Source organism: Mytilus edulis, chromosome 9 (genome assembly GCF_963676685.1).
Source record: "Mytilus edulis chromosome 9, xbMytEdul2.2, whole genome shotgun sequence".
Taxonomy (NCBI): domain Eukaryota; kingdom Metazoa; phylum Mollusca; class Bivalvia; order Mytilida; family Mytilidae; genus Mytilus; species Mytilus edulis.
In genome coordinates this window covers 30,161,050-30,185,215 of record NC_092352.1, presented here as the reverse complement: position 1 = coordinate 30,185,215, position 24,166 = coordinate 30,161,050, and the positions used below count along the sequence as shown (strand labels likewise).

The 24,166-nt window shown below is 31.7% G+C and overlaps 1 protein-coding gene across 1 annotated transcript; it reads right to left on the bottom strand.

Annotated features, from left to right (window-relative positions):
- Positions 1-2,885: 2,885 nt before the first annotated feature.
- On the bottom strand, positions 2,886-13,157 carry LOC139488053 (UPF0193 protein EVG1-like). Its single transcript, XM_071273376.1, has 7 exons — positions 13,008-13,157; positions 9,172-9,234; positions 8,413-8,509; positions 7,820-7,908; positions 6,470-6,607; positions 4,029-4,129; positions 2,886-3,470 (listed from the first exon to the last, which is right to left on the bottom strand). The coding sequence occupies exons 1-7, from the start codon at positions 13,102-13,104 to the stop codon at positions 3,378-3,380; spliced, it is 678 nt and encodes a 225-aa protein (XP_071129477.1). The 5' UTR covers positions 13,105-13,157; the 3' UTR covers positions 2,886-3,377.
- Positions 13,158-24,166: the final 11,009 nt, after the last annotated feature.

The window sequence follows — 24,166 nt, the reverse complement described above, 5'->3', positions numbered from 1 at the left end:
CTTTATAATTAGTTACATTTTAACAGTACATCAAAGTATGATGATCCTTCAATAAACATTATATGATCATGATTCATGGGTGTATCCCAAAGTGTAGATAACTATCTAGACAAAAGTAGGCCAATGTTTTCCACACTTTATTGACTTGGTAAAGTTTAACATCTTATTTTTTTATTTCACTCCCTACAAATAAATCTTTAAACTACTGGATGATTGAATCATGTCTTGAAGTTCAGCACCCAGACAATATTTTACCATGACCAACTTTTCAGCTTCATTGACTGAGTTCATATTTTTGTCACTTAATAACACATAATACAATAATGTAAACTAGTGTATGAAATTATCTTGTCCAGGAGGTCGGCATCCAGGCAAAAGCAGAGAACTGTAAATTGAGAGACAAATCCACATATTTTTTATTCTTGATGTTCTGAAACAGTTTTTAAACCGTTTCAAATTATGAACCTAAAAACCTTTTGAAGTGTTTCTTTTTTTCAAGGAGTAAGCTTCCCAAGGCTTGACGTTTATCAATAACCTACACTTCAGATACCTATAGAAGTCAGGAAGTCGGTCAATAACAAACCTAAGACTTGAAAGTTTGTCAATTACCTACAAAAATTTGTAAGGGTTCCGCGGAACACAGTGCCTCGCCTACTATTGCTGTTAATCAAAACTCAACAAAAATGAGGAAAAAATCATTTAAAATATTCCGCAATACTATCTGTTGATTGTAAGAAGCTTCCGTCCAATTTTGGTAAAAATCCAGGATAGTTTAAGAAAGTTATTAAAATTTCAAAAACTTTAATCACAGAGTGAATATTTGTGGACGATGCCAACCACAAAGAAGGAATGTAGGATCGCTATTTCTTGCTTTTTCAACTAAATTCAAAGGCTCACCAAATTGTACCCAAGGCTAGTGATTACCTCCAGCTTCCCCTACCACTATAATTAACAATGAATATAATACTTAAAAGTTTCATTAGATAACAAGTCAATATAATACTGTCCAATTGTCATAAATCTAAATCAGAATATGTTGATGCTTCAGTTTAATGACTACATCAATCTATTTTAATGGAATTACTTGCACTTTAAATCCATTCACAAAAAATCATAGTTTGATATTTACAAATATATTTATTCATGTAAAAACACATAAACAATAAATAAAATAAACCTGGATATAATAAAACATGCTATCACAAATATAGTGCTACTTCAATAAATAAATACATATACATGCAATTCAATGTTCATATGAAATGGCTTGCCATTTATGGACGGATTGGTCTAGATGAAGATATAATTATCAAATGATGTTAAAGAATTTAACTTTTAAACTGAACTTGTTATTTCTTATTTCTTAACACCTATCAAATGCAAAAATAGAACAGTATTTAATACAAACTTTAAATTTAAAAAATCTGAAACGATGTTAGTGTTGCTATTCGACTATTGCAACTCATTCAAAGTCCTGACCAAATTGCAATTTGTTTTAAAAAATCAAACTGTTCAACTAGTCAAAATTTTGAACAAACTGTTCAGTCAAAATGTGAGTGTGAGGTGATAAAATAAAATATAATTACTTTTTTTTTTTATCTTTATTCAATTCTTCAACATATATATACAACAGATATATTACATATTACACAAAAATATCACAAGGCAATGTTTTTAAGTATAATCACATATATGAGGGGGAGGACAGGGGGGTACCCTTCTCCCTTCTCCAACTCCTCTTCTCCTTTCTCCTACCCCCGTTCTCCTTTCTCCCATTAGAATAAAACATCTCCTTTTGAGATATTTTTTCTTGAAATATTAGATCATTTTTTTAAAGGAGAGATATTTTATTTTTTCTCCTTTCTCCAACTTTTTCTCCTTTCTCCCAGCCTTCTTCTCCTTTCTCCTACCCCCTTTCTCCTTTCTCCTACCCCCTCTCTCCCTGTCTCCCTTACCCCTGTCCTCCCCCTCATATATAATCAGCACAATAATTAGAAATTAAATGTTATGTCACCTTCGGTTTCTTGTACCAGAATATTATTCTTTAAAAAGAGTTTCTCAAAAACATTTCTCATACATCTTGCATCACACAAATATTCATACAGGTAAGTTATATAATGTTTTACAGTGTATTTAAATAGTCTAATAAGATCAACATTACTGTTTAAATTTTTAAGTAAACTCCTTCTTCTGAAGATACAATATCTCGCTACAGATAACATGAAATTGACAAAACTTACATTTTATCTTGGATAGATCCAAATTAACCAAACATAAATACCTCTTCATACATTAAATTATCAATTTTGTTAGAATCAACATTATCAAATACAACTGACAACTTTTGTTGCATAAACAGATGAAATTCTACTAATTCAGAACATACAAAATGTAATAGAAATAAATGAGTGATATTTTCTACTTCCTTTTCACATACATCACATACATTGTAATTTATAAGTTTCATAGTCATAAGTTTAGAATTTGTGAAAATACAACAATGTGCTATTTTGATACTTAACTCCACTTTAATGTTACTTATCAATAAAGTATTGTTATTTCACAGATATTTCAATGAATATATGATGTTTTAATTCAAATGATGTCTGATAATTATGAATATAGTAGACCTTTCAAAAGAAAAATTATATGAAAGCATCGTTTGGACATTTTTATAGCAATTCAAAATTACAGTTCACCTTTTGCATGGTCACGACTATAATATATCTATACAAACTGTGAGACTGAATTTGTCACAACAACATTAAAGTGGAGTTAAAATCTGAAAGGATAGTAAGTATATTTTATTTTATCACCTTGCACTTTCACATTTTGGCTGAACAGATTGTTCAAAATAGTGACCAGTTGAACAGTTTGATTTTATAAAACAAATTGAAATTTGGTCAGAATTTTGAATGAGTTGCATTAGTCGAATAGCGACACTAACAGTCAAGTCACTGTAAGAATGAAATACTTTTGAAACATCCTAAATAAGTTTCCATATTTTACTATACCTCAACATTATTATTTACTATATTATTCAAGAGTAATTGATGCATTCAGTTGTTTTTCATAGGGAGCACAAAACATTTATTAAAATTGCACATTTTATAATTACATGTTGGAATTCTGAACGTTTGTAAACATTTATGATGATAAGCATTTTTATGTTTTATACAAACATCATCAAAACATATAAGGTTTAGGTTTCTGTGCTCTGACAATGGAAACATAATTTCTATATGCGGAATGCAGTTTGGGAATTGTTCATCTTTAACAGTGAAGTTTTTAATATATATTTCTGAAAGACATTTTTTAAGGAGTTTGGACACATTATGTCTCCTTTGGTAGTGTCAGATGTTTAATGTTCTATCATATCATGATTTCTCTCTCCGTCTTTTGTCTTCTTCAATCATTCTTTCTAATTCTCTTGATCTTTTCTTATCAAGTAACTCCATTTCTCTTATCAACTACAAAAAATAAATAATAAGGAATTAGAATTATGCTAAAACTGATTTCTTTTTAATTGTATATTTGTATACCATAATAACCATTATGATTTTTGTAACTGTTTCAAGTGAAAAATGTTTACTTCATATACTATCAATAAAAATGAGGTTACAGTCTTTCTGATTCTAGAATGGAAAATGCAATAACAATCAAAGCCTGAGATAAATTTGAGCAAATTCGTAGCTTTATTTCAACCTATATGAAATTTCTACATCCTTTTATTAGTTGGAGTCATAATTCATAAACATGAAAGACATTTTTTACATTTATCATTTTGGCAAGGACACCATTTTTCCCCATAGAACTGATTCCTCAAAATTATCCATTTTTTACCGTTAATCAACATGCAGCATAGCCCAAGTTCTTTTTATTTCATACAACAAAATAATTTGATCAGGAATCTAAAGATCCTTTGTTCACTTAACCAATTCAATATAAATATACTTAATTATTTACCCTATATTCTTTTTGAAAATACCTTATAATCATAGATTTAAAAGAACAATATCAAACTTTACCTGTGAACATTCAGTTTCTATAACAGTTCTGTATTTTGCTCCCTGTCCAAGGTCTTCCATTTCTCTAAGGAAACCTCTTCTTTCATCAATTTCTGCTTGCACTGAAACAGTTAACAAAGTAATAAATGTTTGAATTTTTTGAGTATTTTTTCTCAAGCTACTTAATATTCAAATATAGATCTTTATTCAATAAAAGGTGCAATGCATACAAAGTGAAAAATATATTTGGATGGAACTTGATTTTTTCAACATTTGTCTGACAAAACTCTGAAAAGAATTTTTTTTTTTTATCTTTATGAATAAAGTATATATTTTTTTTTACCTAAAGTTGGTTGTTATGAATTAAAAGTATTCACCAAATTATGTATTTAAAAAGGAACACTAAAGAGTGTGTAGTAAATCATTGTAATACACAACTAACTAATTATGGAATTTGTTTAATTTCTTGTTCCGGAAATTTTTAATAAATTCCATGTTTATTCTGTACTTAAATGTTCTGTGCTGCGCACAACACTTTCTATTACAAAAGAAGATAGAACATTTTCAATAGAATGTACTGTGCCGCGCACAACACTATCTATACAAAATACTTTGTATGAAAAGTTTTATGAACTGCTCAAAACATTATAATACCAAATAAACATGGAATTTATTAAAAATTTCAAGCACAAGAAATTATGCAAATTCCATAATTAAAAATAATTCCAAGTTCAAATAATAGCCTGTTAACTGCACCATGAGTGCAAGATACACCTCTATTGTGCATATTGAAATTGTTGCAAGAATAAAATGGGATATTTAGAGGGCATTTAAACAGAAGCAAATGTTGATATCTTGAAATAGCTCTGTAAAAAAACATGCATGAGGATACCATTAGACATATTAATTTTTAGTCATTAAACACACGACTTTAAAGTCCCATAACTCTGGAATGAAAAATTTCAAATTTTACAAAATCAAACCAGAGTCTTCATTTACAAATCCCAACAACGTTTTTAAGTTTGTAGTAATTTGATCCAAGCATACTAGATCAAGCTAGTGCATCACATTTACAAAATGCATTTTATTTATCTGAAAGTCAAAATCCCATACTTTTGAAAGAAATATATGATGTTTTTTTTTTTTAAATCATATGGTTTGTTTACCAATTCCAAAATCGAAAATAAAAGAAATAAAATGAAATAATCATAGTGGTGTGAAAATTACATGGAAATTGGTTGAAGCAAATTTGAGTTCTACTAAGTATTGACAGACGCCAGGATAATTGTATACCATAATAAGTCCCATCTTCAAACGGTGTACAGTAAAAATGTTCCCTTTACACATTTCAATTCCTAATTAAGCCTAAGGATAATAGTTATGAAAGATAAAGCAAAACACCTTTTTTTATAACTAAGATACCAACATATCAAATATTTTCAGACACAAGAAATGGTGTAAATCATGATGAAGGCTTTGTCTATGCATTTCTTCCCAGGGTTTCCGCTGGCGGTCGCCATTTTCGCAATTTGCGAAAAAATAATAATTGTGGCGATAAAAATTCGTCATTTGCGAAAGAATTTGGCGAAAGAAATATATAAACTGATTTATTTTCCTCTATCTTGTTTATTTACTTTTTTTCGAGTTTCTCGGACTTTACCCGATCAGACAATACTCGGAATTCACCTTGACCTCATTAAGATTTAGACAGAAAATCAATAATCAGCTGATTGCATTTTATAGCTATCGACAACAAAGGACTAGTTAATAAAGGTGTTGATTGAATTGTTTCACAAAATGATATGGTCAAATGGCTTCCGCTATAAATGTCACATACAGAATTTATTTACATCTTTGCGACGCACGTGTTTGAAGCAAACTTTTGACATCTCTCCCTTTAAAGATAGTTTTGAAAAGAAAGCTGTTGTTGTGACGAAAATTGTTCAAAAGCAAGAATAATCTCCGATTTAAAACTTTAATTCTTTTATCCTTTGACTTTAATAAAGTCGTTTGAGTGACACATGCACATGTCTCAACTTTTTCATTTACGATGGTCAAGAAAAGAAAACTGTCGTTATGAAAAAATCTATCCAAAAGGCTGGGAACAACCCCTCGAATGAGAGTAACCCTTCAATGTAATGACTACACATGAAATGAGGGATCAATTTCATGTGATAAAAGCGTTTGTGTTGTTGTAAAAATTACTTCTTAGTACAAAAGGGCACAACAGGAAAAATATATTTATGTTACTTGGCGAAAAAAAATAATAAAGTGGCGAAAAATATATTGTTTTGGCGAAAGAGGTGGCGAAAAAAATAAATGACCCAGGGGAAACCCTGTCTTCCTTATTTCAAGAGTTAAAATGTTTCCATCTCTCCACATATGAAATTTTGTCTATAAAGGTTCTCATTATTTTAAAAGATTAAATGTTTTAGTTCTACAAATATAAAATTTTAACATACATTCATCAAATCTGTCTACAGGAGGCTCCTGTATTTGAACTTGAAGTTTCTTCTTCTTTTTGTCTTTTGGGTCTATGTCTTCACCAAATGCCATGATGTTAGCCAATCTTTGTTTATTCTTCTCATTGTCTCTACCCACTATAATCAATAATTAAGTTACATTTTTAACTTACATTGTTACAAACATATCTACTGGTATATGCAATAATACACAAATCACGGAGAATGTTGATATCCTTAATTACTTTTTAGTCAAACATATGATAATTTCAGAAATCAGTGAGTGCATTTTAATATGTTTATCATTATGATGTTTGAAGAATGGGGGAAAAAAATGCAAGATTAAATATTGCAATTTCAGGAAAATCTCATTCTGCATAGAGATATAGGTATCAGAATGTAAGATTGTTTGATTGTGATACTCACCCCTATCACATTACTCCCATTAATAAAAAACTCACAATTATTTCTTAATTTAGACATGTCAGATTTATTGTAACAATACATTTTAAGATTTTTGTATTATCATTTTCACCTGGTGCTTCAACATCCTATAGTAAATAAAATGACTTCCTGTGGATTCATTATTATATTCTAAGCTGCTTGATACCACTTTTTGTGGCAAACACCAATTATATGTTCAACAAAGATAAATTTTGTATAGGCTTTGTAGCAACTTTGACAAAACAACAAAACCAAATACATGTATCAACAAAAATACAAGTTTTCCTCGATCAACAAAAATTGGATCCATCATAATAAATGAATCACAGGTACTTGAATTCCATACTAGATTAGATCATTGGTTTTCCTGTTTGAATGGTTTTACACTTGTCATTTTTTGGGCACTTTATGGCTTACTGTTCGGTGTGAGCCAATGCTTTGTGTTGAAAACCTTACTTTGACCTACAATAGTTTACTTTTACAAATTAAGACTTGGATGGAGAGTTGTCTCATTGACACTCATACCACATCTTCTAATATTATATACAGATATAGTCTTTGTTATTCTTGTATTACGCGGTATTTTAATTTTAGTTTCTTGTTTACAATTTGGAAATTAGTATGGCGTTCATTATCACTGAACTAGTATATATTGGTTAAGGGGCCAGCTGAAGGACGCCTCTGGGTGCAGGAATTTCTCGCTACATTAAAGACCTGTTCCTGACCTTCTGCTGTTGTTTTTTCTATGGTCGGGTTGTTGTCTCTTTGACACATTCCCCATTTCCATTCTCAATTTTATTATTGCTATTGTATAATTTTTCATGATGTTTGGAACAAAATAACTTGAAATGGAATTGTGAAATAACATATAATTTGATCATGATGTCAAAAAACAAAACAACTTACTGGAATTGTGTGCTGGTGTATAATCAGTTTTTTCATAGGCACCACTAGCTTCTATTTGATCTTTTGTTCTAACTGTTGGTTTGTAGTTCCTACAATTAAATTTTACATATCTTCAACAAATCTGAAACACAACACCATATACATGTATAGCCAGATATTTAAAAGCTTGTCATGTCTAATTATTGTATATAGGTTTTTTTTCCATTATTTTGTGCATAAATTAGGCTTCTCATTTTCTTGTTGGAATTGTTTTACCTTCATACCACATCTTCTTATTTTCATATGAATATTCTTTGTAATTCAGACTTTTTTTTAACTTCTCATGAAAAAGATTTTAACATTTATAAGACAGCATGCAATCGATTTGAAACACCAAATAACTAAACAGTCAGGCAGAGGTCACTGTTCAGACTACATTTTTTGTATATCATTGGATGAATACCAAAATGATAGATAAGTGGCGAAAAAATTCAAGAATACCGTGTTGATTTGACACCACATGTAATTTCCATCCAGGCTCGAGGTGTCATATATATGAATAAAAAACACACAAGCATAAACTATTATATAAGGAATAGAATGTCATATATTACCTTGGATTGAGAACTTTACTTTGTTTCCTCGGTTTTACAACTTCTTTCTTCTTGTTTGTATGTGTTGGTGGGCACTGAAGCGGAAGTGTGCCCCCACCTAAATTAAAAAATGTAATTGCTAAGTTTTCATGCCTCTTTTTCAAGCTGATGTGATTAAGATGTTAAAATTTTGTTATTAAGTAAGAATGGGGGTATAAAATGAAAATATGAAAAGAATTCTGCTGTGTAAATGTCTAATGTTATCTACCAAAAACTTAGTCTATATCTACATTGATCTAGCTAATTATCAGTTTAAAAAATATAAATTTGGAAATTGGTATTTATTTGTAATACATCCGTCTATTGAGGTCAGCCAATGCATTTGCAACTGCTACCATTTTTACAGTTTGTTCTTACATTGTGCTGATCATGATACACCACTGTCCTATATGTAGCTAGATAAGCATGGTTAGGGGATGGTTGAGCGCTCACAAACATATTAAACCCTGTTGCGCCATACTCTTTATGTGTCTGTCCAAAGTCAAGAGCTTGTTTTTCAGTGGTTGAACAGTTCCTTTTCTATCATATTTATTTTTTCATAAATTGTTTTGTTTTAAATTTAATAGCTACATTTAAGCTGTAAATTACCTTGTTTGAAATGTTCAAATTTTTATTTATGGACATTTTAGAGCCCATTACAGTATAAGTTTTTTTATGATGACATCTACCTGTATAACATAAACATGTATACATATATAAACTTTCTGATGTACAACTTACCTCTGAGAGATTTTTCCAAGTTTCTTTGTTGCGTACTTGTAAGCCTTGATTCTTGCATCATTTCTGAATAAAATACAGTAGTAAGCAAAGCTGACGTAATATAACCGACTTAGGTTTGAAGGACTAAAGACAACTATTATATATAAATCAAACTAAGAGCTTTCAAATAACATCCTTTTACTTTGGATTCAAACACAAAAAGAGGCTGATACATGTACATGTAATAATCATAACAATCAAAATTATCAAGGTTTAGGCAATACAGTTCCAGAAATATGGATTCAACATACAGATATATTATACTAATGCTTGTTTCCACATACATCATGTACATTAAAATTATTACATGTTATCAATTCCTATTATTATAGTCGTCACGTAAAATTGGCACATGTATGTACAGTACTACCTGTGACTTTATCTTACTAATGGTGGCCATAAAAAATATGTTCACCATGGTGGCCCTACATGTATATGTCCCTGTTGCTTTTTTAATACACAAGGTATTAATCAAAAACTAGTCAAGGATAAAGGGAAATCTTGAATGCATTGAAGTGTTAAAATTATATAACTTACAGGTCATGTGTCTCAGGTAAAATATATACATGTATGTGTTTGTCAAATTTAATAACTGTGTTTATGACAAGAAGTTCAAAAATAAAATGAAATAATAAAACTAGGTGAACAAACAGCTCAAAAAAAAATAATTGTCTCATGACTATAAGTTTTAATATTATACCTTTTAAATAATTTTTAATCAATTTTGAATTTAAGTTATTTTTTATATTAAGTATCATTTTCAAATATAATTGCACACATTTGCAATGCCTGCCTTTTCTAATGAAAAGGTGTTTCTCAAATTAATTTTCTTAAATCAAAATTGTTTATTATTGTAGATAGACTGATCTGCATTCAACATTGTTTAACATATATGTTTAAGATTGTCTTTAGGACTTACGCTAAATAAAATTTAGGCAGTTAAATTGTTTCTCAATTAAATAACATATAAATATTAGAAATATTCATTACAGCAAAATTTGATAATATTTTTATTGTCATATAACTCGAATAATTCAAGCCCTTTCCGTGTCCGATTTTCTCCCACACGAGGGCTTGAACTCCTTGTGATCATTGGCCGCGTCGCCTGCTCTCTGTGAGAGAGAGCCAGTCAGCGGCGATCAGGATATGAGTCTGCGCAAATCTCTTGAAATTGTCTTACCAAACACGTGTGTTCAATTAACACAAATCCGATAATAATTAATTAACATCAATTAACATCAGTTTTCATCATTTATCATCAATTAACATCCGGAACTCCTCCTTCTTTAGCTGCCAATTTAAATCAAAATTCCCATATTGCAAAGCGGTGAGAATTTTCCGGTTGACGGTCTTGATCGAGGAAGACGTTCAGGCGTTAATGTAGCCTTCGTAGATCAGCGGAATATAACGACTGAATTATTCGGGTTAATTGTCATATGATATTTTAAACATGATCCATGTTTTAGAGGTTAAGCATTTCTTTTACTTTTTGTTTTTGGGTAAGAGACATTATTATGAGAAGGTAAATAATTTTCATATAGATTATCTCAAAGTTGTTTTGTTAATTTTACAATCAAGGAATAGGTGTTTTCGTTGACCTACAAGAGACACTGTTTACATATTCTATCCTTTCTAGGTATTTTATATTGTCCATTATTTTCTTTTTCTAAATTATGACCAAAAATTCTACCTATTGACACAATCAAGTTTACAGTTTTTATCATAAGTTTTTATTCTTAGATTTTTCTTTCAATTCATTTTTTATTAAAGACTTTAAAAGTCTTAATTCATTCAAGTCCCTGCAATTATTAACCTTATCTAAAAGGCCTAGGTTGAGTGAAATATTCTTTGCAAATGTATACCAAGAATATGTATCATGCCAGTCCAGCACTTTCAACAATATAATACACTGGGAAAAAAATATGATTTAATTAATAGACCATAAAAGTGTCACCATTTTTAGAAGTGCACATTATTTTTTCTGGAGACAAATTTTGAAAGAAATAAACCAAACTGAAAATAACATATTTAATAAATTTCAATTTCTTAAAATAATTTCTTTTCATAAGATTCACTTTATTCAGAGATAAGAACATTTTTCATTATGATTAGCATTTTCAATGAGCATTTATCAAAATTTGATGATAACTAGGTGGGCATTTGGAAAATAAGTCTTTTCAGTGATTGTTTGTGCACATATATTACTCTTGTTTTGAGATTTGAAAAAAATTGAGATAAACAAAATTAGTTTTTTTCCTAAACCATATAATGAAACTTGTAGTTTTCCTGAATAATATTAGATGTTATCAAAATTTATTGTAAAAGGATTGATATTGATCATCTTATTTTGTTAAGAAACCGACTTGTTTAATACTTTTTTTTTTAAATATCATTTGCATGATTATTAGTTATTATTAATAGTAATAACTCATTTATAATGCTAACAAACAATTGAATACAATGTACATCATGTACATTTATATAAACCTTTTACTTAAAAAAACAATTATTAAAAGTGTTTATTTCAAATGCTAGTGAATAACTTTATCTTTGATTTTTTGCCATTTCTACTCAAGATTCTTACCAAAAAGAAATTAAAAGAATAAGAAACAAAAAAGTAATGAAAAAAACCCATACAAAAATGAAAAAAAAAAAAAAAAAAAAAATTTTAAATAACATTAAAACAAAAAAACAAATAATAAATTAAACAGACGAAAACAATATTTTATTCTACATTTTCAAAAAAAGGTGAAATGTCAATTTCAAAAGAAACCTGAGTTACCTGTACAGGTAAATTTTAATGAAACATACCAGCTGAAAACTTCAACCCTGATTGATTTTAACAGGTAACATAATGAGATAAAAAATCTACCTATGTTTTATGACCCCCAATAAATGGCCAACATCTCCAGATTGAATACCCCAATAAATGTTCACCATTGGATGTTGACCATGCAAGAGGGTGGACATAACTAAGAGGATGTCACAGGCTGTACTGTATGTTCCATATCTCCCTCCTTTAGTAGGAGCACCACCATGGGTTATGGTGTAAAAAGGAAGACATTTAACACACTGTATCGGTACAGATTTAATGTGAGCATTTGCCTATCCAGTCTCCCAGCCTGGCCGTGACGGGTCTTACAACCAGAAAGTTAACCTTCCCCAAAACAATAAGTACAATATAATAAAGCATATGAACACACCCACTCACCTGACTCACTCATCCTCAAAAATATAAAAAATGCATAATATAAAAAAACATTATATACAAAATAAGGGATAAGGTCACCCCGGATGCCGCACAAATGCCTAGACAACGAACGGGAAACCGGAGAGGACATACTTGGAATCCAAACCGATACCGCACAATGTTTTTGGTTGAATTTTTTTAATAAACTAACAACCGCATTCATTCAAGATGACGTTTTTCAATTAGCAAAATAAAATATCATTCCAAAAATCAACTACTGTCCTACCTTTTATTGTGTTTGCACTGTATAATTATTCTGTATGGTTATAATTATAAGTACAGGTATTACCGTAAAAATGTTATTCAGACCACAAGCATGGCAAGGCAAGGACATACCACCTTAAAAATTGTCATGCGAACAAAAACGTATAGATCAAATACATATGACGTATGAAAACATATGATCAGACTATAAAGTGGCCGAAATTGTGTGTCGAAAGTGCATGGAATGGCCCAAATATTAAATATTATTATAAGTAGCGTCGTTCGATCGGACAAAAATAGATTTCGAGCACTCTGAAAATGAAGGACATATGACCGAACTAACCCTTTAACAAATTGTGTGTTTGCTGGCTGTATTGGACTTGCGGTGGATTCCAAAATCCTCCTCCCGCTACGCGGGTTTCTTTCTGAGGAGCCGCCATATTTCAACAAATTGGAATCTATGCGTAGAACGTCACTTCCTCTTTGTGATGATATAATTCCCGGTACTGGTCGGATTTTTTTCCGCACAAGATCTTTATTTTTTTTGCTAACAATGACTACAAAATTTAAAACAAAATTAAATGTTTCTTTCAATGTAGAGCTGTCTCACTGGAATATAAGCACATACATGAAAATCAAGACCACTGTGTAACATAATTTAAATACTTTAATTAAGTACATGTTGACAACTTTAAATGTCAGATTAATCACGTTTTTTCCTAATTAATTAAATTGAATTAATTGTTTGTAACAGCTCATATATGTGACCCACATAAAAAAATTGGTGCATAAATAATGTAGATAATTTGACTACATTTTAGACACTCTCTTTCAATTAAATAACTCCCTTTAAAGTTGCTCTTACGTGTATGTTTTACGATAATGAATTATCCGGCAACTATTTGTAAGTTTTATAAAATGAAGATGTGAGACTTAAACAAAATACTGTCTGGCCTCAAGTTGATGGCATAAACATAAATAGTAAAACATTAATAAAAAAAACCCAATAAATTCTAAATAATTTAATTTTGTTAAAAAAATAAGTGAAGTCACAAATATACCTCTTGCAAATATACATCATGATTGAAAAATGAAGAGAAAAAGAAAATATAATATTTACTTTATCTTTATATTGTATGTAAAAAAATGCATGTCATAAATGTACATCAGAATTATTATAACAATTCATGATTGATGTGATTTTAAGTTTATTTTTTTTAAATGTTTTTTTAGGGTATTTTTTATTACGTGTTTTTGTATAGACAAAATATCAATGATACCAATTCCAGATTGGGAAGCAGTTTCCTTATTTCGCCTCCTAAATCGGATTTTCCCCGGCTTTATAAATGTCAAAATAGAAATAAATACAACTGTAATAATGTCTGTAGTATTCAAAACTTTAAGTTCTGATATGTGGTATTTGTGGTAAATAAAAGACGCTCTGCTGAAACATATTTCTTGATCACAATGCATTTGCAATATGCATTTCGAAAGCTTTCTTCATTGGAACTTATCAATACATTTATCTTTTGGTCAATCATGTTTTAAGAAAACACTGAGACAAAAGACAATATTGGCAGAAATATTTAACATTACAAAAGACTATCGCTATTTAAGAATCCTTTAAACTCTTAGAACTACTTAGTCTTCCATGCATGTAACCAACATTGCGTCTCTGACGCGTTTTCGGTGGCTTGATTTTGCTTGTGCTCTGGGTGGCAATGAATCCTGGAATACGAGAGTTGTGCAGTAAATTGCAGCTTAATTGTATCTTCTCTAGGCCATGACTGGCTAACTTTGTTGGCTCAAGTTCAAAAGCTTTATATATATTCATAGGTGAAATTTATAATACAGAACAGACAAATTATCTCTATTGAGTTTTCTAGCAATGTCCGTTTACTATCCATACTGACAAATCCTACGGATATGGATAGAAAACTGCACATTGCTAGAAAACAAAGAAATAGTGATGCCAACATTTAAAACGTTAATTTTGTAATACAAATCGACAGGAAATACGATTTAAAAAAAAACCCAACATTGACAATTAACATTTTAATCTACTAACCGAGCCCCTGTGATACAAATGACATGACAAAAGCAGATACCGGGTTTCGCTGTGTGTTTTCTAATTCTACATTGGCCAAATGCATAGGGGGAGGGTTGATATCTCACAAAAAAGTTTAACCCCGCCGCATTTTTGCGCCTGTCCCAAGCCAGGAGCCTCTGGCCTTTGTTAGTCTTGTATGTTATTTTTTAAATTTTAGTTCATTTGTATATAATTACATTAGATGTATGTTTCATTATAATACGTTATTTTGATTGGCTAACTAGCAATCTCGTGATATTCCGTAATCAATTGCATTACACAATGTAACTTTTCATTCATGATGACACGAGGTCCCACAATAAAGTGCACAGGTAAATGAAATAAAAACTTGATAAAAGGCGTGTTTTCGTGATCCTATAGGTAAAAATGTAATTATAAGTATTGAATGCTTTTTTTTTGTAACTTTATAGGGTTGTAAAAGCGTTGACCGTGCGCACATTTTTAGTATACAAAATGTGCTTCGGTCAACGCTTTTACACCCCAATAAATTTACAAAAAAGAGCATTCAATTCTTAAATATATGTTTTGGAGTTTAGTGTGACGTCCATTTTCACTGAACTAGTACACACTTTTATTTAGCGGCCATCTGAGGACCACCTCCAGGTCGCTGCGTGGAAGACCCCGGACATTGGTGGCCTTCGGCTGTTGTCTGCTTTTTGGTCGGGTTGTTGTCTCTGAGAGTGACATATTTCCCATTTCCATTCTCAATTTTATGTGATTTTTTGTTTGCAAAAGTAAAGTAAGCCATCATTATTAAAACATATAGAAAATAGGCAGATTAAACCGCAAAAGCACAGCAGTTAGGTCATATTATACAGAAACACATCATATACCGGTATAGAAGGATTTTAAACTACTATACAGTCAGGATCCTACTTCGTCAAAATTATCTCCCCATTACGCCAGTTCATTTTCACAATCGTAGAAATGGAAGCCATTGTAGGGATGACGCGCTACCAATTTTGCTCTTGGAAACCGATAAATTTATCCATATTGCACCAGTACGATCCTTATATGTCAGTTGCATTTTATAAGAGAAATATATCAACTCGCTAATGAGCATCAGTTAATGATCTTGTCTGCATTGATTCAACTTAAAACTATTGTCTGATCGGTTGTCAGGTGGAATTTTCGAAAATTCATAAACATTTAAAAAAAATTCTAATTAGATATTTCGTGGAAGGGCAGACTAGATTTTTTTTAGTGGTTGAAGACTATAAACCCTAGTTATCACACACAAAAAATTATAATTTTTCGAAGATATCCATTTTCATCATCCAACTTGAAAGACTGTCGTCAAGTACTTTCAGTAAAATAATAGCTATTCGAACACACCTACTCTGTTTTTGTGATTCATTAGATAGGTATTTCACTTGACCCATATATTTCATCTTTTAGTACTGTGATTTTTAAAAAGTTAAAAAGTCAACCTGTAGCTTTGATATATAAAAATGAGAGAATCTGAAGCGAGCCGGTGTATGAAATATTCTTGCTTTGTACGATATCAAGACAAAATATTCAACTCAAACACGCCCTAACATAAAAAGGTGCACTCGATTTTCTCTTTTCGATACTATTGTTACCCATTTTTTTGAATATTTTCTTGAGTCACATAATAGAAGGGCAGACACGAAAATTACTGAACTAATAGATTGATATGTTTTCCGTCCGTGGTAATTTTTTAAAAGAAATCGGAGGATATGCATTTTCTACATCCAACTTGAAAGATACCCATGTCGTCGACCTGATATCTAATTGTTCTGCTTAACTATGTACTAGATAAATTGAAAACTTATGCAAATGGTGTTTTTAAAATATAACACTTCGTTATTGAGAAGAAAATTGTAATTTTGTTTGTTTCTATTAACTTTTAAAATTTGTGTCACTATAGTAAACATTACAGTACACATTTATCGCCTTCTCTCACAAAGAGCTTCGATTCTTTTGTTCTATTTCAACCGGGTTTCCGACTGTATAGGTGCTGAATACTCAGTGTGACGTGTACATATCGAAGTTTGTATTCATGCTGAGGTTGCGCCTCGTGCAAAGAAGGAGTGGGTTAATTATAGATCTGCAGACAGTAGTTGGAGTTATTGCTCGTAGGATAAAAGAGTGGTTAATTATCTACAGGCAGATGTTGAGGTTACTCATCGTGGAAAGAATAAGTGATTGAATGATTATCTGCAGGCATTAGCAGGAGTTACTGCTCGTGGAATGAAAGAGTAGTTTATCATCTGCAGGCAGTAGTTTGGTTTACTTCTCGTGGACATAATGATATTTTGATTATCTGAAGGCGTTAGTTGAGCTTAACAGTTCGTGTAAAGAATTAGCTGTTTTATGCATCTGCAGGTATCAGGTATCTGGGGGACTGGGGTAACTCCTTGTGGGAAGAAGGAGGAGTTAATGTAGTTGGATTGTCTTCTCGTGAGAAAGAATGCATTTTTTATTATCTGCAGGCGTTAGTTGAGGTTGCTGCTCGTGCAAAGAATTAGGGTTAAGTCCTCGTTACATGTGAGAAGAAGGAAGAGTTAATGATCTGCAGGCAGTAGTTGGGTTGTCTTCTCGTGAGAAAGAATTAGTTTTGATTATCTGCAGGCGTTAGTTGAGGTTGCTGCTCGTGTAAAGAATTAGGGGTAAGTCCTTGTTACATGTGGGAAGAAGGAGGAGTTAATGATCTGCAGGCAGTAGTTGGGTTGTCTTCTCGTTAGAAAGAATGAGTTTTTGATTATCTGCAGGCGTAAGTTGAGGTTGCTGCTCGTGCAAAGAATTAGGGGTAGTTCCTTGTAACATGTGGGAAGAAGGGGGAGTAAATGATCTGCAGGCAGTAGTTGGGTTGTCTTCTCGTGAGAAAGAATGAGTTTTTGATTATCTGCAGGCGTAAGTTGAGGTTGCTGCTCGTGCAAAGAATTAGGGGTAGGTCCTTGTAACATGTGGGAAGAAGGAGGAGTTAATTATCTGCAGGCAGTGGTTGTAGTTACTCCCCGTGGAAAGAAGGAATGGTTTTAAAATAATTATCTACAGTCAGCAATTAAGGATTTCTCCTAGTATGAAGCAGGATCACATAGATCCACATAGGATTGTGCCATTTTTTGAAGAGACGAAGTGATGTTTAGTCGAAAAAAAACTCTCCCGTTATTGACACTCTTCGCTACGCTGTCACACATATGGTATTCCTTTTGCGTGTTCACAGTCCTTAACTATACCATAAAATGAAAGATTTTCCCTTTTTTACTTATATTTATTACACTCCATGCAATTTTCACATCCATATAGGATTATCAGTTTTAAAGTGCTGTCAAATGTATGACGTAGACTGCTGACAGATGGTGATTATTTAAGATCCCCATATAATTTGAGGCTAATTTCAGTCCCTTTCATATGGATTTCTGGCTTCATTAACTTTCTTTTATTACCCAAAGATAATCCCAAATATTTATTGAATTACACAAAATTAGTATCATTATCATCAGCTGTTACGTTTTCTTTCATCCTTTTACCAGTTTTGTTAAAAAATATATGTATAACATTTTTCTTGCGGATCCAGAAATTTTCGTAAGGTCAATGGGGTACTGACTGCCTTAAAAGGGGGCTCATTCCAGTCATACTTCATTTATTCCCTTAAAAAACAACCATATTTTTCCACCTCTGCCTGTAGGCATAAATCTTTACAATTTCTAAAGAGTGTTTAGTTAGTATTGAAGTCCCTATTTTGTGTTTGATATTACAATTAAGAAGGTCGTTGAAATATACAAATATATTCTATGACTGTTCCTTGGGGTACTCTGGATGATATTGTTGATGATGATGGTTTATCCGGCTCCTTCAAGTCGGAAATATTTAGATCTTTCAGATTTAAATTTGGCTATTCATTGGAAATGAATGTCTTGAAAAATTTGAAAAAAAACCCAGGTGCATGGCTCAGAATAAGATAAAAAAAAAAGACATTCTGTGTGTGCCTGTCCCAAGTCAGGAACCTGCAATTCAGTGATTGTTGTTTGTAACTGTGTTACATATTTGTTTTTCATTCATTATTATGAACATAGATTAGGCCGTTACTTTTCCCGTTCGAATTGTTTTACATCTGTAATTTCAGGGCCTTTTAAAGCTGACTATGTGGTATTGTGTTTGCTCATTGTTGAAGGCTGTACGGTGACTTATAGTTGTTATTTTTCAATTCAAACATATTTTACTTGCAAAAGTATATAAGAAAAAAAGATTGAACACAAGTTATAACAACACTAGTGACCTCCTTTCCGTATATGATTGTTAATTTCTGTGTCATTCGGTTTCTTGTGGAGAGTTGTCTCATTAGCAATCATACCACATCTTCTTTTTTATATTTATGTTATGTTAACATCGCAGTAAAGTGTGACATTTAAAAAAATAATTGAGAAACACATTTTAGTGGTTAAGTTTTGTTCAGTCTAATAGTCTTTGCTGTGTTTGTCTTTTGTTGTTTCTTCTTTTTCACAATGATATTGTTTGTTCTCTTCGACTTCTGATTTTTGATTGCACCCTTCGTATATATCTTCTGTCTCTTTTATTATAGCTCAGCGGAGGACATTTAAGCCCCAAGTAGAACCCATTTTGGCGCCTGATTTTTAATCCATTTTAGCAAAAATTAAAATTGACAATACCCATTTTAGCGAATTTTTTTATGATATAATAAATAATATATAATACATGATTTTTTTTAATAGACTCAAGACAGCACAATATAAACATATGATATCCTAGACAAAATACAGCACTGAAAGTCTAAAAGATTACAAATCAAATATTAAAAGTCCGTTCTAGTTTGGAATTTATATCCTAGAGAACGTACGTATTTGGTCTGGATATACCCCCTGTACATTAATGTTTTTTTTTTTAGTGGAATTGCATTATGAACTGTTCTTTCTCTTTACCTTGTATAGATTGTGGTGCATATTCGTCTGTACTTCGTATTTGTATATATGTTGTTTGCAATTTGATAATAGTATCAAGAAAAACGTAAATAGCTGGTTGACAACTATAAAATTGCTCATTATAATTACACGGAACTTCTGCCAAAAGCTTAGGTGACTTAGGTGGGAATATAGAATCTTCCGTTACATACAAGTCTGTCTACATATTCACCAGTCTGCATGTTTACATGTTTAGCAGTCTTTCTATGTCCACTAGTCCGTCTTCATTTCTATTAGCTTTGAAATAGCTTTCAGTAAAAACCGCGAATACTTTTATTTCGGTGCTTTATGTCCAATGTTTTTATGTGAGTGCTTTTTGTGCACCGTACCAACATTTTAAGTGAAGTCAATTGCAACTGATATTTTAGTTCTTTCTTGCGGTCTGCTGTCCCAGGTTAGGGTCTGGGGTGTTGAGTTTAAGGCCGCCACTTTCTTTATGTGTCAGTTTCTCAGTTGAAGGCCGTACAGTGGTCTTTAATTACTTACTACCACGTCTTATTTGTATCATAAGTGCTAGATGGTGGTCAACCCTATGCACCTTTAGTACAGGCTGAATATTTTTGTAGATTTTGTATAGCTCACACTAATGAGGGTAGACTAGTTCCTGTGCTTCTACGTCAATCATGCTGGTTTGTGCGGATGTTCATTTCTCCTCTAGGTTTGATGAAGTTTCATCCGTATCGGACTTGTTCTCCTGAATGAAAGCTTCAAGTCGTGGAGTATTTCTCCATCCGTGCTTTCTATGATTATTTTTTTACGTGATGGTACAAGTGTACATTGCGTGATTTATCATGTGGACATGTGGAGTCGTGTCACCATATCACGTCGGAGACATAATAAACGTCTGTCCAGGGAAAAATATACTAACTGACCTGAAGTGGTTTAAATAGTTTAGTCGAAGATACCAAGGGTTCACGAATGAGAATGGATGTGAACACCACATCAGTATGTGCTTCGTGTGTATAAATTTAACATGATTGTATATATTATCCTTTGCTATAGATAATTTAGCTTATCTGTAAAAACAAGAGGCTGTCACAACGACAGCAAACCGGATTTATTAACATTTATTTGTGTCCTGGCAATATCACAAGAACCATTACTGATGAATGGTGAAAGTGAAAATCGTCAATATCAAATTTGACGTCATCAGTATCAACATATTAATATTTGAAAAGCTTAGATTGAATGGTTCATGAGTAAATGCAATAAAGTGAATGGAAACGCCATTTTACGATCTTTCGAGAACCATAACTCCTGAATGGTAAAAGTCAAATCTTCATTATTGAACTTGACCTCTATTTTGTCATCAGTAACAACATATAAAAATTTCAAAAGCTTTGGTTGAATGGTTCATGAGAAAATGCACGGACACGACTGGAAACACCATTTTTCAATCTTTCAAGAACCATAACTCCTGAACGGTAAAAGTCAAAATCGTCATTATTGAACTTGACCTCCATTTTGTCATCAGTAACAACATATTAAAATTTGGGAAGCTTTGGTAGAACAGTTCATGCGTAATTGCACGGACATGACTGGAAAAACCATTTTTCAATCTTTCAAGAACCATAACTCCTGAACGGTAAAAGTCAAAATCGCCATTATTGAACTTGACCTTCATTTAGTTGTCAGTAACAACATATTAAAATTTTTAAAGCTTTGGTTGAACGGTTCATGAGTTAATGCACGGACAACATTTGATTACCGCCCGCCCGCCCGCCGGCCGTACATCCCCAAATCAATAACCGACATTTTTGTTACAAAAATCCGGTTAATAACATCTTCATGCCTTATATATCATGAACTGTAGTACGACGCTAGATTAAAACTGACGTGGAAAGGTAACACCAGGCCACCGAAAGCTTCATTTTTATGCTTATGGGTTTTTTGAAGAGAAGTAACGGATTTAATTTTCATTTCGCTAATTTTTATGAGTGTAGAAAGATTTAGTATCTATAAAAGAAGAAATTTCATATTGTTGAATCCTCAAGCTAAACTCAATTTAGTAGACTATTTTAAAACATTATTAGAAAAATACATCTCTCACTATTTTTATCTTTTAAATCAGAGAAAAGAACATTTCTTAATAGAAAAATATTTTATATTGGACAATCCCGTTATCAAAGTAACAGATAACCATGCAGAAATATTATATTAATTATAAACATACTAGTATCTGAACTTACATTGAATTTCTATATGTTTGTAACTGATTATATTATGTAACTGTTTGTTTGTCACACCAGAGAAAAAACGCGCCGGTTACAGTGCAGGCGATTTGGTGTCACGATATCTCAGTAGCATGGGTTCCAATCCCGGCAAGGGAAGAACAAAAAATTTGCGAAAGCAAATTTACAGATCTAACATTGTTGGGTTGATGTTTAGACGAGTTGTATATTAATACGATGAAGCTTTCGCAACTCTAAACTAATAAAAAAGATAATATTTTTTTTTTTCATAATTTTTTTAACTGACGTCGCCGACGTTCCATTACAAGGGGGGAATAAGCTTCTCATGCTACTACTTGCAAAAAATTGGCCTGATCCTTGTTATCCCCTAAGGAATCATGCCAATTTTTCCGGGGGGAAATAATGGATCGATCCAGTATTTCACCCCGGAAAAATGACAAGGGGAAAATGGCTATAGCCTATGACACCGGAACGTCACAGAAATCAATGAAAATATCGTATGCAAGTCATATGAGTACGATTTTTGAAAGGTGACAACAAAAAACACAATAACGTATTTACCAGAGTAGTAATAAGTTTTGGAGGCAGCTTTATACCTGGAATTAAATATGCCAATATTTTACCATTATTAATAAATGGGAGAATCCCTTGTCTTATAGTGAAAATGCTTCATAATATAGTGAAAAGGGCTACTTAAAATTGATTTAATCAGTTGCTGAATTTGACTAAGAAGTAGGACCTTTCATAGATTTAATAACAAAGACATATTTGATAAATTGTAATTAATTTATAGTATACGTAGGTCTTTACAGTTCAAAAAAATATATGCAAGAATGGAAGAAAATCAACAATATTCTGTTGCAAATTCCTAAAATCCAACGGTATTCATTAAACACTTTTGCGGTTAATATTCTAAATTAATGTACATAGTTTTGCAAACTTCAACCATGGCCCAAAGGAAGAATTTATGAGTGTCGTCATGATAAACCAATACAGGATATGCCTGATCATATATGATTATGAATTCTTTGGATACGCAAATACGACACGACATTTGTTACATAAGATACAAGTGCTTCGAAGAAGAGTCGATGTACTTAAAAGGCCTGGGGGTCTTTTCCCCAAAAAAAGTCGTACGATAACAATTGATCGTACGTTATGCTGACATGTTCTTGACCTACGAGTATTATTTTTCTCGTAAGATTTTATGTGACGATGTAGGATATACTATCTGAAGTACAAATCCTAAAAATACCCATATAAAATTATAAGATAAGATAAGAATTGTATCCATGAAATTAAGACACAAGGACGGGCATGTAACACATATTACCGATATTATTAGAAAAATTAGCAGAAATTGAATGTTTAGTTATATACCAGAATAGACATTTATCATGAATGTCCAAAGAGGTCGTCAGAAATATTTATAATATTATGTTCACTTCATTGATTGAACGGTGAAAATCAAACACTTCTTATGACAGTTTTCTCTAGATCGACGTTAATTTGTTTTATAGAAGGTTTTGTAAAGAAGGTACTATAGTATACCCTTTAACTTTGGTACGGTTTTGGTTTAGAAGTTTTTAAGTTCGAATTGGAAATTATTTGGTACCGCATTAATTGATATGTAGATCAACACGGTTGTTCACCTTTCAAAATCTTTCTGCACTAAAGACTTTTAATGTAATTTTCGAAAACCAATTCAGTATATCAAATGTATTACACTGTAGATGTCTTTGGTAAAATATATTTAAACTTTTAATTTAATGCTTCACATGCTGGTATTGAGGTCCTTTAAAAAATTGATTAAAATTTACTTGATAAATCACCGAGCTCGTATAAGAAAACATCGCCATTAAATAATTCTTATGCCGAATACAAAAAAAGAGCTATAACACTACTTTTTCAAAGAACCCATGAAAATAACTCGATCAACGTAGTTCCCCCCCTGTAGAACCCACAGTGATAAGTGTGTAAAAATCCCCATTTAAAATTCGAACCCCTAATTAGATAAAAGAAGAAGTTGTATGAGTGCCAATCAGACAACTCTCCATCCAAGTAACAACTTATAAAGGTCAGCCAATGCCCATTATAGGTTAAAGTACTTCAAAACGGAGCATTGGATCGACGCTGTGAACGTTCATATAATGCATCAATAAGGAACAAAATTAAAAGGCTAAATAGTTCGATTCCGAAAGAATTTTGGAGTGAAATTAACAAGCTAGGTCCGAAAAAGGTCAATCAAAATATT

Bases quoted from the DNA above. Each gene is read 5' to 3' on its own strand.
- LOC139488053 (XM_071273376.1), bottom strand. From the start codon at position 13,104: ATGGCGGCTCCTCAGAAAGAAACCCGCGTAGCGGGAGGAGGATTTTGG. The intron at 8,510-9,171 runs GTAAGTTGTACA...TTTTTAATTTAG, and splicing joins CTTGGAAAAATCTCTCAGAG to GTGGGGGCACACTTCCGCTT. The intron at 4,130-6,469 runs GTATGTTAAAAT...TAACTGTTTCAG, and splicing joins TGTAGACAGATTTGATGAAT to TGCAAGCAGAAATTGATGAA.